The sequence below is a fragment of the Piliocolobus tephrosceles genome, chromosome 17 (assembly GCF_002776525.5).
Source record: "Piliocolobus tephrosceles isolate RC106 chromosome 17, ASM277652v3, whole genome shotgun sequence".
Lineage (NCBI taxonomy): Eukaryota > Metazoa > Chordata > Mammalia > Primates > Cercopithecidae > Piliocolobus > Piliocolobus tephrosceles.
In genome coordinates this window covers 36,420,962-36,443,627 of record NC_045450.1, presented here as the reverse complement: position 1 = coordinate 36,443,627, position 22,666 = coordinate 36,420,962, and the positions used below count along the sequence as shown (strand labels likewise).

Here is a 22,666-nt window from a genome sequence, read left to right as displayed (position 1 = left end):
CATGTTTGTCAGAAAGTTTGGTAACAAAACCCATTTAATATCAAACTGGAAGACAGCAGAGTGCTCCTTAGTGTTACAGCACTGTTGATGTCGCCTTAATTTATAACATGGCAAATGGTTCGGCAGATGGCATTTAATATATTCCCAGACATAAACATGAGGCTAAAGTTGTATATGGTATGAGATCCTGGGCTTCCATAAACTCTGTAGGAGGTAAACCTGCCCCTTCCCTCTCCTGCATGTGAGCGATGTTAACCATTCGGAGACACAGGCGAGACACACAGAACTGGCCCAGCTTCAAGTGACTTAGGTGGCAGGGTCTCCAACTCATCCCCAGGTAGTACTGGCCACGACTGAAATATTTCATGTTAGTCACTAATCGCAAAAGGCAGGGCAACTTTTACGTAATAGAAGGACCTTGGTCTTAGAGTCTAGACATCTAGGGCCTGGGCCTTATCTCTGGACCTCACAAATCGTGTGACTTTGTTTTTCAATTGGTAGATTTTACCTTTTTTTTTTTTCTTTATGAAACAAGGTCGCTCTGTTGCCCAGGCTGGAGTGCAATGGCGTAATCACAGCTCACTGCAGCCTCAACCTCCTAGGCTCAAGCAACCCTTCCACTTCAGCGTCTCCAGTAACTGGGACTACAGGTGCATGCCACCATGCCCAGCTAATTTTTGTGTTTTTTTGTACAGACAGGGTTTTGCCAAGTTGCCCAGGTTGGTCTTGAACTCCTCGGCTCAAGGCATGCACCTGCCTTGGCCTCCCAAAGTGCTGGGATTACAAGCATGAGCCCCTGCATCCCGCAAGATTTTACCCTTTAAAACAGTTTCAGATTTACAGAAAAATTGAGAAGATAGTCCAGGGCGTTTTTCTATTACCATGCACACACACACACGCACGTGCGCACACACACATGTGCGCAAACACACACACACACATACACACAGTTCTTTTATTAACATTTTATATTAGTGTGATATATTTTTTATAATTAATGAACAAATATGAATACATTATTATTAACTAACATCTGTAGTTTATTCTAATTTCTTTAGTTTTTACCTAATCTCCTTTTTCTGTTCCAGGATCCTATCCAGGACGCCATATTACATTTAGTCATCATGCCTCCTTAGATTCCTCTTGGCTGTGACAGTTTCTCAGACTTTCCTTGTTTTTGATGACCTTGACAGCTTTAGGATACACTGGTCAGATATATCATACAATGTCTCTCTATTGGAATTTGTCTGATGTTTTTCTCATGATTAGATGAGGCTATGGCTTTTGAGAAAGAGGATTACAGAGCAAAAGTGCCATTTCAATCAGATCATATCAAGGATACATCATACATCAAGGTGTTTTATCACTGTTGGTGTTGACCTTGGTCACCTGGCATAGGCGGTGTTAGTCACATTTCTCCACCGTTAAGTTACTTTCTCCTTTCCATACTCTATAGAAGGACGTCACTGTGTGTAGCCCACACTTAAGGCATGGGTAGTTGTGTACTCCCTCCTTGAGGGTGGAGTATTTAAGTAATTTGTTTGGAATTCTGTCATATGGGAGACTAGCCTCTTCTTCCACTTTTATTAGTTTATACAATTACGTATTTATATTAGTATGCACTCATGAATATTTATTTCATATTTTGGGTTACAACTTAATATGACCTTGTTTATTTTGTTGTTCATATTGTTTCAGCTTTGACTACTGGGCCCTCTCTGTTGGCTCCTGTACCCCTTTGACATACCTTCATCGATATGGCATTATTGTTCTTAAAGACTTCCTTATTTTCTAGCACTATAAGATGTTCCTAGCTCATCTTGTTTATTGCTCACTCCAGTCCTACAATCAGGCATTGTTTCAAGAAACTCGGGTTATTTTTATTGGAGAATAATATTAGGAACCAAAATCTGGCCAATAAGTGTGTTTGTTGCTATTGAGCTTTCTTTGAATCTAGATCCTCTTAGCTAATAGAGCAAATAAATACTGTGTATGTGTGTATAATACCCATGTATATGTGTATGCAAATCTATAAATATTTCTATATGTTATCATCTCTGTTTTGAGATAAACATGAGTTCTTACTGAGGTCTTTGACTCTGATTTATAAACATATAGATCATTCTGGTTTCCTGCCCATACTTATATAAATCCCTATTACAACATTCCAGTATACACGTGTAGCATTATCAAAAATTGTTAATCTAGTCCCCCATGAGAAACAACTTTATCAATGGGAGTACTGTGCTTATGTGCAGTTCCTCTTGCCTTTAATCTTATAGATCCTATTCATTTCCAAACTTACAATCAGTACCTTTACCCCTGTCCCCTCTAGTGATGTTATTTCAGACATTTGTACTACAGTTAGAGTCTCTTATCACAGTTTGCATTTTTTCCTGGGATCCCCTGACCTCCTAAATATTTTTCAAATATGTATACATGAAGATTCACCCTTTGCACTGTAACGTTCTATGGATTTTGACAAAGGCATAATGTCAGGCATCCTCCCTCACAGTATCACACAGAATAGTTTCACCACTCTGCCCATGCTTCACCTATTTATCCCTCTGTCTTCCCTCTCAAACTCCTGGCAATCATTGACCATTTTACTTTTTCTATAATTCTTCCTTTTTCAGAATGTACTATAATTGGAATCAAATGGTATGTAATCGCTTCAAAGTGGCTTCTTTCACTAAACAATATGCATTTACGTTTCCTCCATGTCTGTGTGTGTCTTGATAGCTCATTTCTTTTTATTACTGAATAATATTCCAGAGCATGGATGCTCCACAGTTGATTTATTTGCCCATTGAAGTACATCTTAGTTTCTTGCAGTTTTTGATGGTTGTGAATAAAGCATCTATAAACATTTATGTGCATATTTTTGTGTGGACAAAAGTTTCTAATTCAATTGGATAAATACTTAGGAGCACAATTGCTGGATCATATGGCAAGGCTGTGCTTAGCTTCCTGAGAAACTGCCAAACTGTCTTCCAAAGTAGCTGTTCTTTCCGCATTCTCACTGAAATGAAGAAGTGTTTCTCTTGCTCCACATCCTTTCCAGCATTTGGTGTATTCGGTGTTTTGAATTTTAACATCCTAATTCTAATAAGTATTCCATGGTATCTCACTGTTTATTTAAATTGCATCTCCCTAAAGATAAATGATGTTGAACACATTTTCATATGCTTATTTGCCATATGTATATCTTCTTTGGAGAGGTGTCTGTTCAGATCTTTTACCCATTTTTAGATTGTGCTGTTTATTTCTTTTCTTGTTTAGAAGTTTAAAAGTTCTTCGTATATTTTGGATCAGGTACATGTTTTGCAAAGGTTTTCTCTGTGGTTTGTCTTTTTTGTTTTGATAACACTATCTTTTGCAAAGCAAAGGTTCTTAACTTTAATAAAGTCCAGCTTATCAATTTATCCTCTTATTGATTGTGCATTTAGTGCTATATCAAAAAATGAATTGCCAAAACTAAAGTCACCTAGATTTTCTTCTGTGTTATCTTCTCGAAGTGTTATAATGATTTTTTCCACAAGAAAACTCAGAAATGATAAAAGTTTTATAGTTTTGAGTTTTTCATTTAGGTCTATGATCCATCTTGAGTTAATTTTTATAAAAGGTGTAAGTTCTGTGCTGAAATTATTTCTTCTTCCTTTCCTCCCTTTGTTCCTTCCTTTCTTCTTCCTCTTCCTTTTGTCTTCTTTTTTTTGCATGTTGAAGTCAAAATGGCTCCAAGTACCATTTGTTAAAAAGACTATCTTCTATCTTTTTTCCATTGAATTTCTTTTGCTCTTTTGTCAAAGATCATTTGACTATATCAGTGTGGGTTTATTTCTGGAATTTCTATTCTGTTCCATTCATTTGTATGTCTATTCTTTTTCCAATACTATACTGTCTGGATTACCATAGGTTTATTGTAAGTCCTGAAGTTGGGTAACATCTTTCTTCCAACTTTGTGTTTTTTTTTTTTTTTTGTTTTTGTTTTTAATTTTCAGCATTGTCTTGGCTATTTTGAGTCTTTTGCTTTTTTAGTATAAACTTTAAAATCAGTTTCTTCATATTTACAAAAGAGCATGCTGGAGTTTATATTGGGATTGTGTCAAAATAGATCAAGTTGGAGAGAATCGACAGATTTATAATATTGAGTTTTTTCATATGCAACTTTTTAGATCAGTTTTACTAAGGCATAATTGACATATAATAAACTGCACATATATAAATTGCGCAGTTTATGCATTTATAAATTTTTTATATCATAATATGATAAATGCTGATTCATGTATGCATTCCCAAAGCCACTACCACAATCAACATAATGAACAAATTAATCACCCCGAAAAGTTTCTCCATGACTCTTTTTAGTCTCTTCCTCATCACCCTCCTCCCCAGACATCCACTGATTTAATTTCTGTTACTATATGTTAGTTTTTATTTCCTATAATTTGATGTAAATGGAGCCATACCACACATAATCTTTCTGGTGTGATATATTTTCATTCTGTAATTACTATGAGATTCATAACTGTTGTAACGTGCACCCACAGTTTATTCCTTTCTGTTGCTGAATAATACTAATTCATGTAGATACACTACAATTTGTTTATTGATTCAACAGTTGATTGACATTGGATTGTTTCTAGCTTTTTGCTATTACAAATAAAGCCCATATGAATATTTGTGGACAAATCTTAGTATGGGCATATACTTTCATTTCTTTTTGGGTAAATTCCTAGAAGTAAAATGACTGGGTCATATGGTAGGCACAAGTTCTTCTTTTTAAGAAACTGCCAAATTGTTTTTCAAAGTGGTTACAATTCTATAAGCAGGACATGAGAGTTCCTGTTTCTCCACATCACCACCAACACTTAGCCTGATTAATCTTTTTCATTTTAGCCATTCTAATAGGTATGTAGAAAGATCACAGTGTGTTTTCAATTTGCATGCCTGATAATCTCTGAGTGCTGGATATTTTTGTATTCCTAAATACTCTTGACTTTTGTTATGGGATACAGTTGAGTTACTTAGAAACAGCTTGTTCCTTTTGAACCCAGCTTTTATTTCTATATCATTTGTTAGGTGGGTCAGGAGCAGTACTTAGTTTAAGGCTAATTATTCCCCATTCTTGAGTCAATACTATTCCCAATTCCTGAGTATTCTACCTAGTGTTTCATGAATTATGAGATTTTCCTTTCTGGGCTGTGGGAACAGGCGTGGTGCCCAGCCCTGTGCAAGCACTCGACATTCTTCCCTCTAATCCTCTAATTGAATGGTTATTTCCCCAGCCTTGCATAGTTTCCTCACTTGCATGCACAAATCACTACTATGCTGAATATTCAGAGGGGACTCTTGGAAGAGCTCCAGGCTTTGCTGTGTTCAGTTCTCTTGTCTCTGTTACTATGTCCTGTGAACTTTAGCCATCTTGAGTCCCTAGACCCTCAGCTCCCTTTCCCTGTCTTCAACTCAAGGAGTCTGCTGGGCTCTCCCTGAGTTTTATTTCTCCATACCATGGCCTGGAAACCTCTCAAGGCAATAAGCTGGGGCAATTGTAGGCCCATTTGGCTTGTTTTTCTTTCTCAGGGATCACTGTCTTTCTTTTTTCTTTTCTATTTTTTATTTTTCTGAGACTGAGTCTTGCCCTGTTGCCCAGGCTGGAGTACAGTGGTGTGATCTCAGCTCACTGCAGCCTTCACCTCCTGGGTTCAAGCGATTCTCATGCCTCAGCCTCCCGTGTATCTGGAACTGCAGGTGTGAGCCACCACGCTTGGCTAATTTTTGTATTTTTAGTAGAGACAGGGTTTCACCTTGTTGGCCAGGTTGGTCTTGAGCTCCTGGCCTCAAATGATCCGTCTACCTTGGCATCCCAAAGTGCTGGGATTACAGGCATAAGCCACTGTGCCCAGCCAACTGTCTTTTATTTTATTACGTCCAATGTCTTGAAAACCATTGTTTCATATATTTTGTCTGTTTATTTTGATTGTTCAAGCAGAAGGGTAAATCTGTTACTTTATCTATCTTGGCCAGAAATGTAAACTGCCTGTTAACCATGTGACTTTAAGCAATATTAATGACACAATGGTTACTATTGAAAGGTCAATTACCCTGCTAACCTGTATTGTGCTTCTTTTCTGGTCTTCTGCTTCTTTTTCTGAAAATGGATATCACAATTCCTGCTCTGTCCCTCATTGACATGAAGGGTCTTATCAGTTTGATTTGGGTGTTAGGGCAGCTCTTGTCTCAAGGCTGGACTGGGTGAGGACCTGATACCAAGCTCACTCAGTGATTGTTGGCAAGATTCAGTTCTTCACTGGCCATTGACCAGAGGACATCTCCATTCCTTGCCACATGGACCTCTCCATAGAGCAGCTCATAACATAGCAGCTGGCTTCATGAAACTAAGCAAGTGAGAAGGTGAGAGGGGGTACACTTACTAGACGATGAGCCAACCGCATCTTGGAAGTGACATCCCAGCACATTGGAAACAAGTCACATTGCCCCAACCCAAAACTTAAAAAGAGGGGATTATCCAAGTGTGTAAATACCAGGAGGCAGGAATCATTGGAGGCCATGTTTGAAGTCAATTGACTGAAGGTAGGTATATTAAAGCCTCCTGATGCTTAAAAACCCAATAACTAGGGTATCAATGACTGGGGCAATGCGACTCACTCATGTTCATTAATGTATTCATTTGTTCCAACCCAATTCTAAGAAGCACTGTAGGATGTTAAGAATGAGTATCCTTGGGAGGCTGAGGTGGGTGGATCACTTGAGGTCAGGAGTTCGAGGCTAGCCTGGTCAACATGGTGAAACCCTGTCTCTACCAAAAATACATAAACTAGCTGGGCATAGTGGCACATACATGTAATCCTAGCTACTCAGGAGGCTGAGGCAGGAGAATTGCTCGAACCCGGGAGGTGAAAGTTGCAGTGAGCCTAGATCGCGCCACTGTACTACAACCTGGGTGACAGAGTGAATGAGACTGTGTCTCAGAAAAACAACAAAAAATTTTTTAAAAAGAGTGTCTTCAAGCTGCTCATTGACACATGAAGGATGTGATATGACACCAGCTGGAAAGGCTGGCCTCTGAGGTCGAGAAAGCCAAATGCTTCTTCCACTGGTGTCTTTTCTACTCTTGGATATAGGTTATTATTGTGTTATGGGATAGAAAGACTTTCTCTGTCTCACATAGTTCAGTCTGATCCCTTCATGCCAATGGATTGATAATTCTGCCATAGGTTCTAAGTCTCTGGGGTTTTCAAATTTATTCTATTAGATTTTTAATGACAAGTCACCCAAAGTGTTGCTGAAACATAACTCTTATGGGAAAGCCTTCAAATCTCATTCTCTGTTCTTGAAGATGTTGAAATTGCTGTGCCTTATTCTTTTTAAGAGAAAAAAATGTGTGTAACCTTTTTGCTTATGTCTCCTTCTATTGAGTTCTGGGTCCCTTGGTTCTCTTTCGAGACCTGTTTCTCTTTCATCTCCCTCCCCTCTGTTTCTTAAACTAAAGGTTTGTGTTGAGCACCGCTCCATTTCCCCTTACATCACTACCACAATAGTTTCCTGAGAGTGGGACACATTTTGAAGTCAGGGGTGCTTCTTATTTCCTGTTTGGGTTAAGTGATGTTTATTTTTCAACCTAGGGAATATTTCACTTTCTTTCTCATTAGAGATTCTGATAATTTGAAAGACAGTAAAATATGGAAACAGCATCCACAAGTGCCAGCACTGGCGTATATGAAGCAGCACAGGTAAAGATGGGCTTGGACCCTAGGGAACTGTGCATCCTGGATCTGCCCTTCAGCCTTCCATGTCTTCCCCTCTTCCTCTCTCTCTCTTCAAAAAATAAAACAACGACATAGCTCACTCTTTTTGATCCCCCTTTTTGTGCTGGGCAAGGGTTCGGGGAACTCTAGAGCAGGGACTGGCAAACGTTTTTTAAACAACCAGATAATAAATATTTTAGGCTGTGCTATTTATGGGGCAAAATTAAAGCTATTGTGTAGGAACTTGTATAAACACTTAAAATGTAACCATTTTAAAATGTAAAACTCATTTTTAGCTCTTAAGTCATAAACCAATAGGTAGCTGGCCGGGTTTGGCTCTTGTAGTTTGCTGACCATTGCTCTAGAGAACTGGATAAGATTTTGATTCTTAAGGAATAGGAGGAGTTCTCAGTATAAGGAGAGCAGCAAAGAAGAGTTTGAAAAATCTGCATCCAAGTCTGAAGATTTTATATCAAATCCACCTTTATCAAATGCTACCTGTAAAAATCTATCTAAAATAATTTTCTTTGTAACTGAAGAAGCTATTACTCAGCTTTCCACCGAGGTGAAGCTGACATGTACAATGGAAGGGTGGAGCCTGGCTAAATAGTTCTGGGCTTTTCTCCTGGTTCAGAAAACTCTCGAGCCTCATCTTTTTCTAGTGTGATTCCTCCACTCCAGCTAACCAATTTGATTTGCGTGCAGCCTCTCACTTACCCTCTTTGTCACACATCCGTGTTTCTGTGGCTATACTGCACTCTTTCCCTCCTCAACCTCCCCAAATCCCTTTCACCCCATTGCAACTTGTGCCAAGTTCAACTTATTGCATCCATAATTTGAGGGACTGTCAAAGTGCAGTACACACAGACCCTGAAGAGTAAGCAAGTGGATTTCAGATGGAATATTATGGTAGATTGACTTCAAACATGGCCTCCAATGATTCCTGCCTCCTGGTATTTACACACTTGGATAATCCCCTCTTTTTAAGTTTTGGGTTGGGGCAATGTGACTTGTTTCCAATGTGCTGGGATGTCACTTCCAAGATGCGGTTGGCTCATCGTCTAGTAAGTGTACCCCCTCTCACCTTCTCACTTGCTTAGTTTCATGAAGCCAGCTGCTATGTTATGAGCTGCTCTATGGAGAGGTCCATGTGGCAAGGAATGGAGATGTCCTCTGGTCAATGGCCAGTGAAGAACTGAATCTTGCCAACAATCACTGAGTGAGCTTGGTATCAGGTCCTCACCCAGTCCAGCCTTGAGACAAGAGCTGCCCTAACACCTCAGTTGCAACCTTTGAGAGATCTTGAGCCAGAAGACTCAGCTACGCCATGTCTGAATTCCTGACCCACAGACATGGTGAGATAATACATGTTGTTGCTCTCAGTCATTAAGGTTTGGGGTAACTCATTACACAGAAAATAGATAACTATTACTCATATAAACAAAGATTTTAATTCCAATAATCTCATATTTATCATTATGTCTATTGGAAAAAACTGTAACTTTAGTAAATATTTTGGTTTTGTTAATGTATTTAAGCTCCAAAAAAATGAGTTGTTGTGAAGATAAGAGAATAATAGTACAGTTGATGCAGATATGGCACAGTATTTCAAACACTATAAAACTATAACTGAAGTTTGGGAACTGCTGCTTTAGGCAATGGCTTTGAATTTGCCACTTCCAACAATTTGTCACCACTTAAGACCCTCACACTCTGCTTTCTTTTCTATCTCCATTTACCACTTTATTCCTTGGCAGTTTTGTGTAGCTATCTTGAGTAAGTGCTGCTGGCAAGGTAGAATGTACCTACTCTGAATTTTTGTTGAGATTTAGGACTGTTAGGACTGTTTTAGGTATTAAATAGGATACAAATTGAAGACATTTAATGTGTGGTTTCATGGGTTTAATATGTTAAGCAGAACATCAGGACTTGCTTTCATAAAACAATTAATTTGTATATGTGCTATGTATATAGGACATATATACATAGTGCTATATATATAGGAATATAAAGGCTATAAAATGAATTTAGCGCTTGGATGAATGTTCATGATTCTGGGATGACCTGGGCCAGAAAGAAGAGTTAAAAGGGTTAGAAAAGTCTAGAGAGATTTTGAAGGAGAGTCAATTTAACCCTCAATAAGTGTGCATTCTGAATAAGGCATTGCACCTGCAGGTGGGAGTAAAAGGACTTACCATCCTGATGTGCCTGGAAATGAAACACTTCCAGGGACATGGGAATTTTAGGGCAAATACCAGTAAGGTCCCAGGCAAAGCAGGACAGTTGGTCACTCTAGGTGGTGACCTCTGTTCTTGTGGAGATTTGAATCTACAGAAAGCCACGATTAGGCAAGAACTGTGGGAGATGTTATGGTAGGCTGAATAATGACTTGTCACATATGTCTTCACATCCTAATCCTCTGAACCTGTGAATCCTACTTTATATGGCAAACATGACTTTTCAGATATGATTTAGTTAAAGGTCTTTAGATGGGTAGATTATCCTGGATTATGTGGGTGGGCTCAATGTAATCAGAGGGATCATCAAGAGACGCAAAGTCAGAGGAGAAGAACATGTGATGATTGGAGTTATCCACTTTGAAAATGAAGAAGGGGACCATAAGCCAGTGAGCAAAGGTGGCCCCTACAGGCTAAAATGGTTCTTTCCTCCAGAAGAACTCACACTTTTATACCTTGACTTTAGCTCAGTGAGACTGATTGTGGACTTCTGACCTCCAGAACTGCAAAAGAATACATATGTATTGTTTTAAGCCACTAAGTTTATGGTAATTTGTTATAACAAAAATAGGAAAGTAATATAGTGTACATTAATCAAAATGAGGGACTGGGTTCTGTGAACTCTTATAATAAATGTTCCCCTAGCCTAGAAGAAGTAAGAATGAAAGGCATAGTAGTTAAGCACTTCTTTCCAATGCAGGGAAATTATCACACCCACAAAAATGCAAAATAACCAATTTTAGTATATTAAGAAAATAATATTTCTATTTTTTTCTTTATTTCATTTGTATTACTCTATTTCTGGCCATGCTATATAAAGTAGATAATATAGTTGTGCATGCATATGCTTTTAAACAAATAAGTAGGCATAGACGGAAATGTATGTTCACACATTTTCTTCGCAGTAAAGCAGCCAATAAAAAAGTTTTTTTTTTATTGTTTTGTTTTGTTGTGTTTGTTTTTGCTTTTTGAGGCAAGCTCTCATTCTGGAGGGTCTCTAGCCCAGGCTGGAGTGCAGTGACACAAGTACAAGCTCAAGGAACCCTTCCGCCTCAGCCTCCCAAGTAGCTGGGAGGGACCACAGGCACGTGCCCCACCACACCGAGGTAATTTCAGAAGTTTGATGCTGACTAATCCCTGCAGTGAGACTTGGGTTGTGCCAGAGCCAACCCACTTATTGTCCATTGGACTTTGGTGACATTTTGAAACCTCTCCCATCCTCCAAATCCTAAAACCCCTTCAGGATTTTAATAAAGATAATAATGCTTTAGCTGACAAAGATGGGTGAGGGTAAAAACGGATCCTGAATATCCGAGCCAAGACTAGCATTTGTGAGCTAAGGGAGGTGCTCCCTCACAGGGCCAAGCAAGTGCAAGGGCAGCCCCCAAGCTTGGGAGCCCGTGACATTCTGGGTGCCCCAAGAGCCTTCCTTGCCTCTTCCTGTTGCATGTGGAACCACTGACATACACCTGGCACACAGCCATTTTATTACCAAACCAACCTGGGGTCACTCGTCTGGCACAGTAAAGCCAAATATTCACACTGAGGTCTGCAGCGAGAGAAAGGAGGGCATGTATTTGCAGGGCACCAAGCGAGGAGAATTAGGCAGCTCATGCTTAAGACACAGGTCCCTCTAGTCTCCTTGCAGTGATTTGCAGGCAAACGTTTCTAAAGGCAGGGAGGCAGAGGTTACAGGCAGTCTTAAGTCAATACATGCAGGGTCTACATTGCTTTGGCCTAACAACGGAACACCTTAAAACAGGGGCCCACAGGTCATGGGTACATTCAAAGGTTTTCTGCACAGAAATCGGAGGTTAGAGCTCTGTCCTCAGTTCCCTCTTATCTGAAGTCTATGTGCCAGCAGATCCATTTAGTGAGTGTCTGGGTTTCTGACAAACAACTCAGGGACATATGCTGAGATGTAATCTTTAGTTTTTATAGGGGAACCAAACATCCAGTGACTTCAACTTCCTTGGCTATTGTTTCAAGGTACTACTACTTTTTCGCGTATTAAGTTGCTCATTGAGTTCTCAGGGCTAGGTAGGTGCCTGGAATTTACCTCAAAGGAAATCAAGATTTTCCTTTGTTTTTATGCTTGGGTGGGGAGTACCAACAGGATCCGAAAAGGGTTTCCTGCTCCATCTCAATTTCTTAGTCCCAGGTGACTTGCCAGCTTTGACATTCACTCTCTTGGACTAGTCTTGGACTGTAAAGTCTCAACCATGATGCCACCCCAGGAAGCCTCAGATGCTGAGCTTCCCGCATTCCTGCTCCTGGCTCCCTGATGTTCCCGGAAGAGCTTGGGGTTGGCCTTTCTGGAGTAAAGTCTCAAATGCCGCCAAGCCTCACACTGGAGGCCAGCTCTCCCCACATCAGGCACCCTCTTAAACATCTGTCTGTGGTGTGATTTATTCTATTTTAAAATGAGGTTTTCAAACAACTCACTATCTTAATTTTAGCAGTTCAGCTCCTTTGTATGCTAACAATACCAAACATGCAAATGAGCTACCACTTTGCTTTCTAGCAAAAATGTTTCTGTGCAAACACTTGATTTTATAACACACTTTGCAGCTTTCTCCTATAATTAGTTGTTAAATCTATATTTGACTTTGTCTAAATGGTTGCATTGCAAGGCTGTTTTTCTTGCCTCTCACTTTTGCTAGTTCATTGTACCCCTACCCATGTGTCTGCTTGAAGAGGGGTATGATTTCCTGGCTACATTTTAGACAGAAGACAAAAACCAGGAAACAGGGTTGAAGTCTGCCTCCAGTTATGCTCAGAGGCCCAAAGGCTGCAGATTGGGTTCAGGTTTATCCCACTTATCTCCTTGGATCAGCAGACTAGCTGAAAAACAGTCAGTGTATTCCTCCCACCATGAGATCGAAGCAAGTCACATGGCCACGCTCAGTATTAGCAGAGTGGGAAAGTGCATTGCTCCTATGGCAGTGAGAGTAGGGAAAACAGTGAATATTTTTGAATAGCAATGGGATCTGTCATAGGAAACAAAGGAATCATGGAGGATAATCTTAGAATGAGAAGGGGTCATTCATTCATGCAGTAAATGTTTATTGAGTGCTTACTTTACACTGATCACTGAAGGTGTATTAGTAATATAAGAGTTTAAACAAAAGAAGACATAAACCCATATTTTCTTGTGCTTACAGTCTGGAGTAAAGAAGTCCTTAAAGTAAATGGGCATCCTGCATTGATGCACACCTGTAGTCCCAGCTACTAGGGAAGCTGAGGTGGGAGAATCACTTGAGCCCAGGAGTTTGAGTCCAGCCTGGGCAATATGGTGAGGATTCATCTTCATTAAAAAAAAAAAAAAATCACTGAGACCAATTCCAGGCCCTCTAATCTCTAATAGATTGTGGGGCCTGCAGAATATTTCCATTTTGGAGCCCTTATCAAGTAAAAGGATGCGCAGGCATAACCACATCTTAGGCATAAAAATAATGTTTATTTAGAATAAGAAAAGAAATTATGGCAATACTGATTTCAAAAAGCTGACAATATTAATAAACTGCAATATCCAAAAAAATGAAATAATATTTTAATTAATTAACTGCTTGATATATCTCTACAGTGATATTTTTCCTACAATTTTTGCTGTCACACTCTTTGCTTCTTCCTATGATGATGATTTTGTAATATTTCCTAAAGAAAGAAGAGAAAGATAATTTAGTCTTTCCTCTAGTAGAGTTGATCAAAAGTCATAAAAATATGATACTTGGGATGCATAAAACATGCAATTTCACAATTAGATGTACTCACTGAAGGATACAGATTTGCATCTCTCACACACAATATTTCTGATAAATTATATTTCATGGATTTTCATAAAAATTATGGTGGGTTTATAATTATAGAGTCAAAAAATACTACTTTACTAAGTATATTCTGACAGGAAAGAACTTCTATTTTGACTAAGAATCAATGTGAACAGAAGTTTCTGCTTATAATTGCACATATCTGATGAACATAGAATTTTTCATAGCTTCTCTTCTGTCTTTCTATCTCTCAAACTTCTTTTTTCTCTTCTATCCCTCAAATTCTGAAGCCAAGTACCTCAGGACACATTCCTGTTCCCACACAGTCTCTGTGCTCACTCCTTCATATCATTATGCAGATGAGTTGGCCATGTGGGTATGAGGAGTGTTCTTGAAGCCACACTCACACAGAGGCAACTAGCAACAACTTACTGTCCGTGGACATTATGAGACAGGTAACTATGTTACTCGTAACTATGTAACTATGTTACAGGTAACTATGTTACAAGACCCATGGAGGGTCTTGACTGCAAGTTGTCCAGGTTCTTGGAGTTTTGAACAAAGAATTGGACAAAATGCACAAGCAAAGCAGGAAAGAACGAAACAACAAAAGTAGAGATTTATTGAAAAATAAAGTATGCTCCACAAGGTAGAAGCAGGCTTGAACAGACGCTCAGGAGCCCTGGTTACAGAATTTTCTGGGGTTTAAATAGCTTCTAAAGGTTTCCCATTGGTTACTTGGTGTACACCTTATGTAAATAAAGTGGTGGCCCATGATCAGCCTGATTGGTTGCAGAAAGAGACCAATCAGAGGCTGAAGTGAAGTTACAAAGTTACACCCTATGTGAATGTCTGATTGATTGTGGAAAAAGACCAATTACAGGTTGAAGTGAAGTTACAAGGTTATAATCCTATGCATATAAAGATTATGCCTGAGGTAAGTCTGATTGGTTGCTTAGACTTTATATTAGAGGTACTTTCCATTTTTCATCTATGACACAGAAAAAAGTGGGGAAGGTTGCAAACGGAGTAGTCTCTGGTCCTTTTGCTACTTTTGCATGCAAAGTTGGAGTTTTCCTCTTTACTTAGTTGTAGAAAGTCAGCTTGAAATGGCCTTAGGTTCCCTGCCTCCAGACCCTACTCTATTGCCTCAACTATATCTTAGTAAATACAAGTTACTAAATACAAGTCAACTGTATCTTACTAAATACAAGTTAAATGTACCCCCAACTCAGTGTTCCTTTGATTAGTTTCTAAAAAATGTCCATGGCCACTCAATACATGCAGAGTATATTGGAGAGGAAGCCAGGGTGGAAAAAGACAAGCCTTAACCTATTGAAGTTCAAATATTTAATTTTGCAAGTTTTTTACAGAAACATGAGACTATGTGAATTCACTGCTAGGGCTCATCTCTGGGCCTGATAAGGGGCCTACTAAGCAAATATGAGAACCTGAGAATCAAGCTCCATTAACTACATGGAGCGTCTGAATCTGCTTGGGCTCCCCTGACTCAGACTTTCATATTAAAGCTTCATGCCCAAGCTGGTATGGCTCTTTGAGGAACTCCTACGAGTTCTGTTGTCCCCAGTACACTCGTAGGGTGCATACTGGGAACCACAAAAAGGGAGTGTCCAAAGCCGCCTTTGCCTTTATGGATTATTTCATGAACTGCTTGATATGTCCTAAATCTTATCCTCTCCCTCTCTTTCTCTGTCTCCATTTCTAATCTATTGATCTTAAAATTTATTCTTCTTTTCTGGCTTCAATTTATCATCTAGATTGACTGCAGAGACCATAAGCTCCCTGAGTAAAGCCTGTCTTAGCTTTCTCCAGCCCCAGGACTCTCTTCATAGAGAGCTTTCCCAGACACTTCAGGAAGCTCTTCCTAGATGAAACATGAAAGATGTATATGCATATGAAAAAATGCTCAAGCTAACTCACTGGCAATCAGGAAAATGCAGACTGGAAGTCACAGTCAGTTATTATCTTGGTCTCATAATATTGGCAAAATTTAAAAAATCAATAGTTTCATGAGCTGACACCATTGCTGGCAAATGGTTGTCATTATACAATAAGAGGGGACGCCTAACTTGGACGGTCTGTCAAACTTTATAATGAGCATACCCACTGATCCATGTGCATTTCAGAACAGGTTTTTCAGAAATATACTCAAGTTTACTCAAAGATATATTATGAGAACTTTTTATTGTAGAATTAGAATAATGAAAAAGTTGAAACAACATGAATTTCTATCAATAGAAAACAAGTTGAACTAATTATGTTTTACCCATTCTGCAGAAGAAATTGCAACTATTTAAAAAACTGAGTGAGGTGTGTTCTGGCTTAGAAGTATTTCCAAGACCTATTAATATGTGAGAAAATCAAGTCAAAACACAATATGTGTGGTGTGGTCCTTTTTTTCACAGATGAATAGACTTTGAGCAAACCAAATGATCTCTTGGGATCTCAGTCTCCTCATTTGTGGAGAATTCCTCCAACTTTCCAGATGATGGAGAATTAAAGGTGATAATGGAGTCAAAAGAATTCTATTCACTGCAAAGTTCTATCTAATTCCATCATTTAAAATGTATCAAGTGTGTTCGCAGCCGCCGCCGCGCCGCCGTCGCTCTCTAACGCCAGCGCCGCCTTTCGCTCGCCCAGCTCCCGCCGAAGTTTGAGAAGGGGGGTAAGTAAGGAGGTCTCTGTACCATGGCTCGTACAAAGCAGACTGCCTGCAAATCGACCGGTGGTAAAGCACCCAGGAAGCAACTGGCTACAAAAGCCGCTCGCAAGAGTGCGCCCTCTACTGGAAGGGTGAAGAAACCTCATCGCTACAGGCCTGGTACTGTGGCGCTCCGTGAAATTAGACGTTATCAGAAGTCCACTGAACTTCTGATTCGCAAACTTCCCTTCCAGCGCCTGGTGCGAGAAATTGCTCAGGACTTTAAAACAGATCTGCGCTTCCAGAGCGCAGCTATCGGTGCTTTGCAGGAGGCAAGTGAGGCCTATCTGGTTGGCCTTTTTGAAGACACCAACCTGTGTGCTATCCATGCCAAACGTGTAACAATTATGCCAAAAGACATCCAGCTAGCACGCCGCATACGTGGAGAACGTGCTTAAGAATCCACTATGATGGGAAACATTTCATTCTCAAAAAAAAAAAAAATCTCTTCTTCCTGTTATTGGTAGTTCTGAATGTTAGATATTTTTTTTCCATGGGGTCAAAAGGTACCTAAGTATATGATTGCGAGTGGAAAAATAGGGGACAGAAATCAGGTATTGGCAGTTTTTCCATTTTCATTTGTGTGTGAATTTTTAATATAAATGCAGAGGCGTAAAGCATTAATGCAAGTTAAAATGTTTCAGTGAACAAGTTTCAGCGGTTCAACTTTATAATAATTATAAATAAACCTGTTAAATTTTTCTGGACAATGCCTGCATTTGGATTTTTTTAAAACAAGTAAATTTCTTATTGACTGCAAAAAAAAAAAAAAAAAAAAAAAAGTATCAAATGAGAGGGAAAAATCTTGAAAGCCAAAATTATTGGCCTTGTATAGCATACCCCTTAAACATTGGAAGTTTCCTACTGTCTCTTAAAGACTTGTTAAGAAATAAATTGCTTTCCTTTCTGCTGGAGCTAGCTGTCACATAGTATGGGTAAGTTAAAGAATATCTAGCAAATACCTGGTGCAAAGTAAGCACTCAAATAGTACTTCTGGAATGAACAACTAAATCACTGAATATAATGAAAGTCAAGCAGACTGTGTTAATAGAAGACATGGTGCTAGTCTTGGAGGCTTTGTTAATTCCAGAATTCCACTAATGACTCCAAACTGAGGTTCACCTTGATGGAATATTGTAGTGCTATCTACATGATCATCAGGATGAAATATTAAGTGAAAATAATAAACTGTTAAAATAGAATGTACACTATGATTACGATTATGCATAAATAAAATATTTTTAAGAGATGAGCCCTGGAAGGCAAACACAATATTGAGAAGAGTTGGTTTATTTAGCCTGGTGACATTGTGGGTAACTTTTTTTAAATTCTAGAGCTGTTATAACATTTCAGGCCTTAGACCTTTTGCTTACTTAAATCTCTCTTAAAGTTGAGTATCTTTCCATCGTAAGGGACATAGGCTCTCATAATAGAAAATTAGGAAACTAGAGAAGAACTGAAAGGATAAATTAATGCCCTCCTAGAGCTATCACCAGTCAACAGTTACTATTAATAGGCTGTGTCTTTCGCTGGAGTCTTCCTACATTTTTTATTTTACACTGTAGGGGGTATTTTACATCTTTGATTTTTATGCCTATCATTTAGACTTTCTTTTTCTCCACTCAGGAGTAAAATGTCATGAAGAAGAGCTTGTGTTTGGAGTTATGGGGTTTGGGTTCGGTTGCTTGCCAGTTCCCACAGCCTGGGCCAAGAACTTTCTCTCTCCGAGTCTCAGGTTTCTCATTTGTTAAATGACCATATTCTTAGTACCTGTGTCATAAGTGAGTTATTGCATGTAAACTGCAAACTCAATTCCAGACATATAGTAGGCACTCTAAAAGTATGATTTTGGAATGAAGAATAAATAAATCAAGTAGAGGAACTTGACCCGGTCGAGATCAGGGAAGGCTTCTTGGAAGAAGTGCCATTTGATCTGGGATTTAAAGGCTAAGGAGGAGTTTGTCAAGCTGAGAAGGGGACCAGGTATTGGGGGAGGATGGGAGAGAAGAGGGATCATGCAGATCAAGGGAATAGCGTCTGCCAAAACTCAAATGGAGAATCAGAGGCAGAAGGAAAGCAAAAGAAGGTCAGTGGGAAAAGAGGCTAGGAAAAAGGGGGAGTGTTGTGCAAAGTGGCTAGGGAAGTCAGCGAAGACAAGATGGTGCAGGGCCTTGAGTCCATCACGAGGAGGCTGGACTTGGTCCTAGAGAACAATGGGGAAGCCATCAGAAGGTTTTAAGGAGGGAAAGGCATGGTCAGACTTATATAGTTAGGTGAGTGCTCTCCCTGAGGTGTGGGGCATGGATTGGGAAGTGAGGGCAAACTAGAAATTGGGAGACTTCATAAGAGGCTGTTTCCCTGTTCCTGGCAAGAATTGGTCATAGCTTGACCTAGTTGGTCCTTTAGCCATAAGTTTTTCTACACAAGTAAGCAAACACCAAAACTGGTTTTGTGACTGATTGCCACCTGGCTCTTGGTTACCAATGTATCTAAAAATGCACCTTGCTTGGCCAACTTTGCAGCCTGCTGTTTAGAATCTGCAGGTGTCCAACAAGTTGGAATGAAAGAGTAAGGATGCATAATTGGGCCTGGCCTGAAAAAGGTACAGAAAGTGCTACCGTTGATAGAGGAGAAGGCTGCCCTCCAGGCCTGCAGCAAGCACCCTAGGTTTATATTCCAGACCACCAGCCACTGTAATTATACATTCGCAGGCCTCAGCAAGGCATGGTATAGATGCTTGCAGCCAGGGTCTCTGTTATAAAGGCTCTGGTCTTGGTTGCTTATTAACTATACTGTACGAAACCTCATAAACACCTTTTTACACGTACAGTGCAACCTTTCAATACAACAATCAAATGTTTTTCAACAAATTACAGTCTCCTAGAAAAGGGACCCCTTGATTACTTCCCAGAAAGAGGTGGAGGGAAACTTTAGACAGAACTTGTTCGAAGCCTGATGTTTAGAACTGTGTTTGTTTTGGGCTGGAAATGCTAGCCTTGAGTTCAGACCTTGAACAGCTCTAGGGAAATCAATGCCAGTTAATCCAGATCTTACCAGAGGAAAAATCAAGCCACAGATATAATTTAACCAACCAGTTCTACTCTACAGATGAGCAAAATGTGCTTAGAGAGGGGCAGCCACTTCTAAGGTCACCTGGGAACTCAGAGGTGGAACTGGGAATACTTTGGGGACTAACTGCCTAAACCCTCCTTAGGCAGACAGTGGTGTTCAGATCCTGCCTTGGGTCCACTTTATTTGTTCAGAGTTTGTCATCTTGTTATCAAAATATTGAGTCCTTATCCACAGTACCATTTCCTTTTCATCATACTTTCTCTGATGTTCCCAATCGAGCAAACTCTTTCTCCTCTTCTAGAAATAGCTCTCTAGATTTCATAGACTAGTAAAATTTGCAGACCTAGGGTTGTGAACTTTTTATTTTGCCAAGTAAAGACATTGAAAAAAAGCAAGCAAAAGAGACAACTACCCAAGAAGGTGCACCATTTGTGATCATCAACTTTCATGCAAAGAAAACACATTATCATCTTGTAATCCCAGCACTTTGGGAGGCCGAGATGGGTGGATCACCAGGTCAGGAGATTGAGACCATCCTGGCTAACATGGTGAAACCCCGTCTCTACTAAAAAATACAAAACACTAGCCAGGCGAGGTGGCGGGCGCCTGTAGTCCCAGCTACTCGGGAGGCTGAGGCAGGAGAATGGCGTAAACCCGGGAGGTGGAGCTTGCAGTGAGCTGAGATCCGGCCACTGCACTCCAGCCCGGGCGACAGAGCGAGACTCCGTCTCAAAAAAAAAAAAAAAAAGAAAAGAAAAAAAGAAAAAAAAAAGAAAGAAAACACATTATCATCTAAGGAGAAGAAAATAAAAGAGAGGAAGAGGAGGAGAGAGAAAAGGAAAGACAGAAATTAAATGGGCCATAATGGTAGTGGTTACATGAGTGTATACATTTGTCAAAAAATCATTGCTGTTCACTAGAAGGTGTGCATTTTGACAAAACAAAAAACAAGGCAAGATATGAAGAAGGAAAAGTCCCATATCCTAATCAGGCCTATCCTTCTTGAACCCAAGAGCTGTGTCTGCATTTGGAGCTGTGCAGAAGGACACAGAAGGATGGATGCATAGGGAATCCCCTAATGTCACTTTCCTATCCAGGTCTACCCAGGAAAATGCTGACCAAGGTTTGTATCTACTCAGTATCTCTGATGGAAATCCATCAAGGACACAGCTGGGAAATCCCTCTGCCTTTGAAATTGCCAGGAGCCTTTAGGGAAAGAGCACAATCCTTCTAGGCTTTAGTATCTTCTTTTGCTCATTGAAAAGGTCATCGCCCTCCAGGGATGAATGTGGGAATCTCAACAGCATGTCTTGAGAGTTCAGGCCCTTACAAAGTTAAGGGGAGCTAAATAAATCCATCGAGACTTGTTTTCTTAGTTCCAGCCTTTACTCTTTTGTTTATAAAACATAACACTTAGAGGAAACTGATAGAATGCTGACTTGGGGATCAGAAAGATCTGGGTATGAATTCTGGCTTGGATTAACTAGCTGTGTGACATGGGGCAAATAACCACCCCGATGAGCCTCTACTTCCTCTGCTGTAAAAAAAAAAAAAGGCGGGGGGGTGTCACAATATCAACCTTACAGAGGTGTTGTGAGGATGGAACAAGATAACATATGGAGGGTTGCCAGCTCAGTGTCTTCCAAATAGTAGGTTTTGAATAAATGTATAGATATTATGATCACTTCTCCCAGACAGTTCCTTGTGTTTCCTAGAAGCTAGCAGAAATGGGAGAGCTTTTACAAGTAGGGTGCTTTCAGGCTCAGTCTTCTCGTCTTTAAAGCAGTGAGAATAAAATGGGGTGTCTTATTTTATGTGGAATGCTTATATCCAAGCTTGGCATACAGTAGGAACTTACTAAATGAGAGTCACAACTGCATTGAGGGGAAGCTCAGCTCCCTCTTGGCCAAATGTGGCTTGCCATAGGATAGTCACTAATTGTACCATTTTTTAAATCAGGCAATGCATGTTTTCTTTAAATTTTTAAAAGACTTAAAAGGAAATGACTGGACCCCTAAATGCCAAAACAAGTTATGAAATTGAAGTTTTTTTCCATTTTCCATTATTAGGTGGCAGGAACTTTAGTCTTCTTAATTGCAACTGCTCCCTCCATGCCAGGAATACTGTGAAGCATATAACAGGTGCTCCATAAATATTTGTTGAATGAATGAATGAGCTTGCTAATAAAAGAATGAATGACAGCAATGTATGTGTCTGAGGCCTTTCAAGTTCTTTACTCAACCAAATATGACTACTTACAAACATGATGCTAAGGCAGGGAGGCAGATATAAACATTTTAAAGACATTCTCAAGTGAATGGCTGCAGTTGGATATCCAAGCTCAGGAGTGCTTCTCCTGGAGCTCAAGTCCTTCTGACTTGGGTTTGGGTTGGATCAGGCAGACTGAGAGAAATCACACTATGTCTCTGTAATCTCCCAGAGTCTTTCACACATTAGATGTTCCTGGATCAATGTCTCCAAAATTACTCAAAAAAGGTTACCACCCGGTTAACCGCCCCTCTCCCTCAAACTAGAATGTGAAATTAAAACTCATGATGATTTGCAAAAAAAAGGGCTTGTGACATTGCATGAAACCAAACCCAAGCCAACAGTCAACAAAAATCAAAATCAGAACTAGCAAACATTTCTGGCTTTCCAGGACTCTTTCTTATTCATGCTTGGGTTTTAAAACCCCACAAGACAGCAGGAGTACTCTAATTGGAGCCTGGGAGGAGGCACAGAATGGCCAGTTGCTAGTAAAACTGAAAGCATTTATTTATTATTTAATTTGTTTGCCCAGGAGACTTCGCTCCTGATGGAACATCTGGCTTTCATTGTAGACCAACTTTTACCTAATTGTACAGCTGGGGAGATTAAGGCACGAAGGGTCACAGGCCGAGCCCAGCCAGGACCCAGCCCCCCTACGAGGGCTTTGCTCCTCGCTTCAGGGTAGAGACCACACTCCTTGCCTCTGGTCCTCTAGTGGAGACCTATAAATAAGAAAGGAATTACTCTTTCAAGTCCTCACTCTCTCTCCTTCTGATTCTCATTAATGGCAGGGTTGGGGGCTAAGGACGGACGAGGAGGGAGCTGGAA

The 22,666-nt window shown here is 39.9% G+C and overlaps 1 protein-coding gene across 1 annotated transcript; it reads left to right on the top strand.

Moving 5' to 3' along the window:
• Positions 1–16,457: 16,457 nt before the first annotated feature.
• LOC113225275 (histone H3.3-like) lies at positions 16,458–16,942 on the top strand. Its single transcript, XM_026456885.1, has one exon. It carries the CDS (start codon positions 16,486–16,488, stop codon positions 16,894–16,896), a length of 411 nt encoding a protein of 136 aa, XP_026312670.1. The 5' UTR covers positions 16,458–16,485; the 3' UTR covers positions 16,897–16,942.
• The last annotated feature ends 5,724 nt before the right edge of the window (positions 16,943–22,666 follow it).

Bases quoted from the DNA above. Each gene is read 5' to 3' on its own strand.
- LOC113225275 (XM_026456885.1), top strand. From the start codon at position 16,486: ATGGCTCGTACAAAGCAGACTGCCTGCAAATCGACCGGTGGTAAAGCA.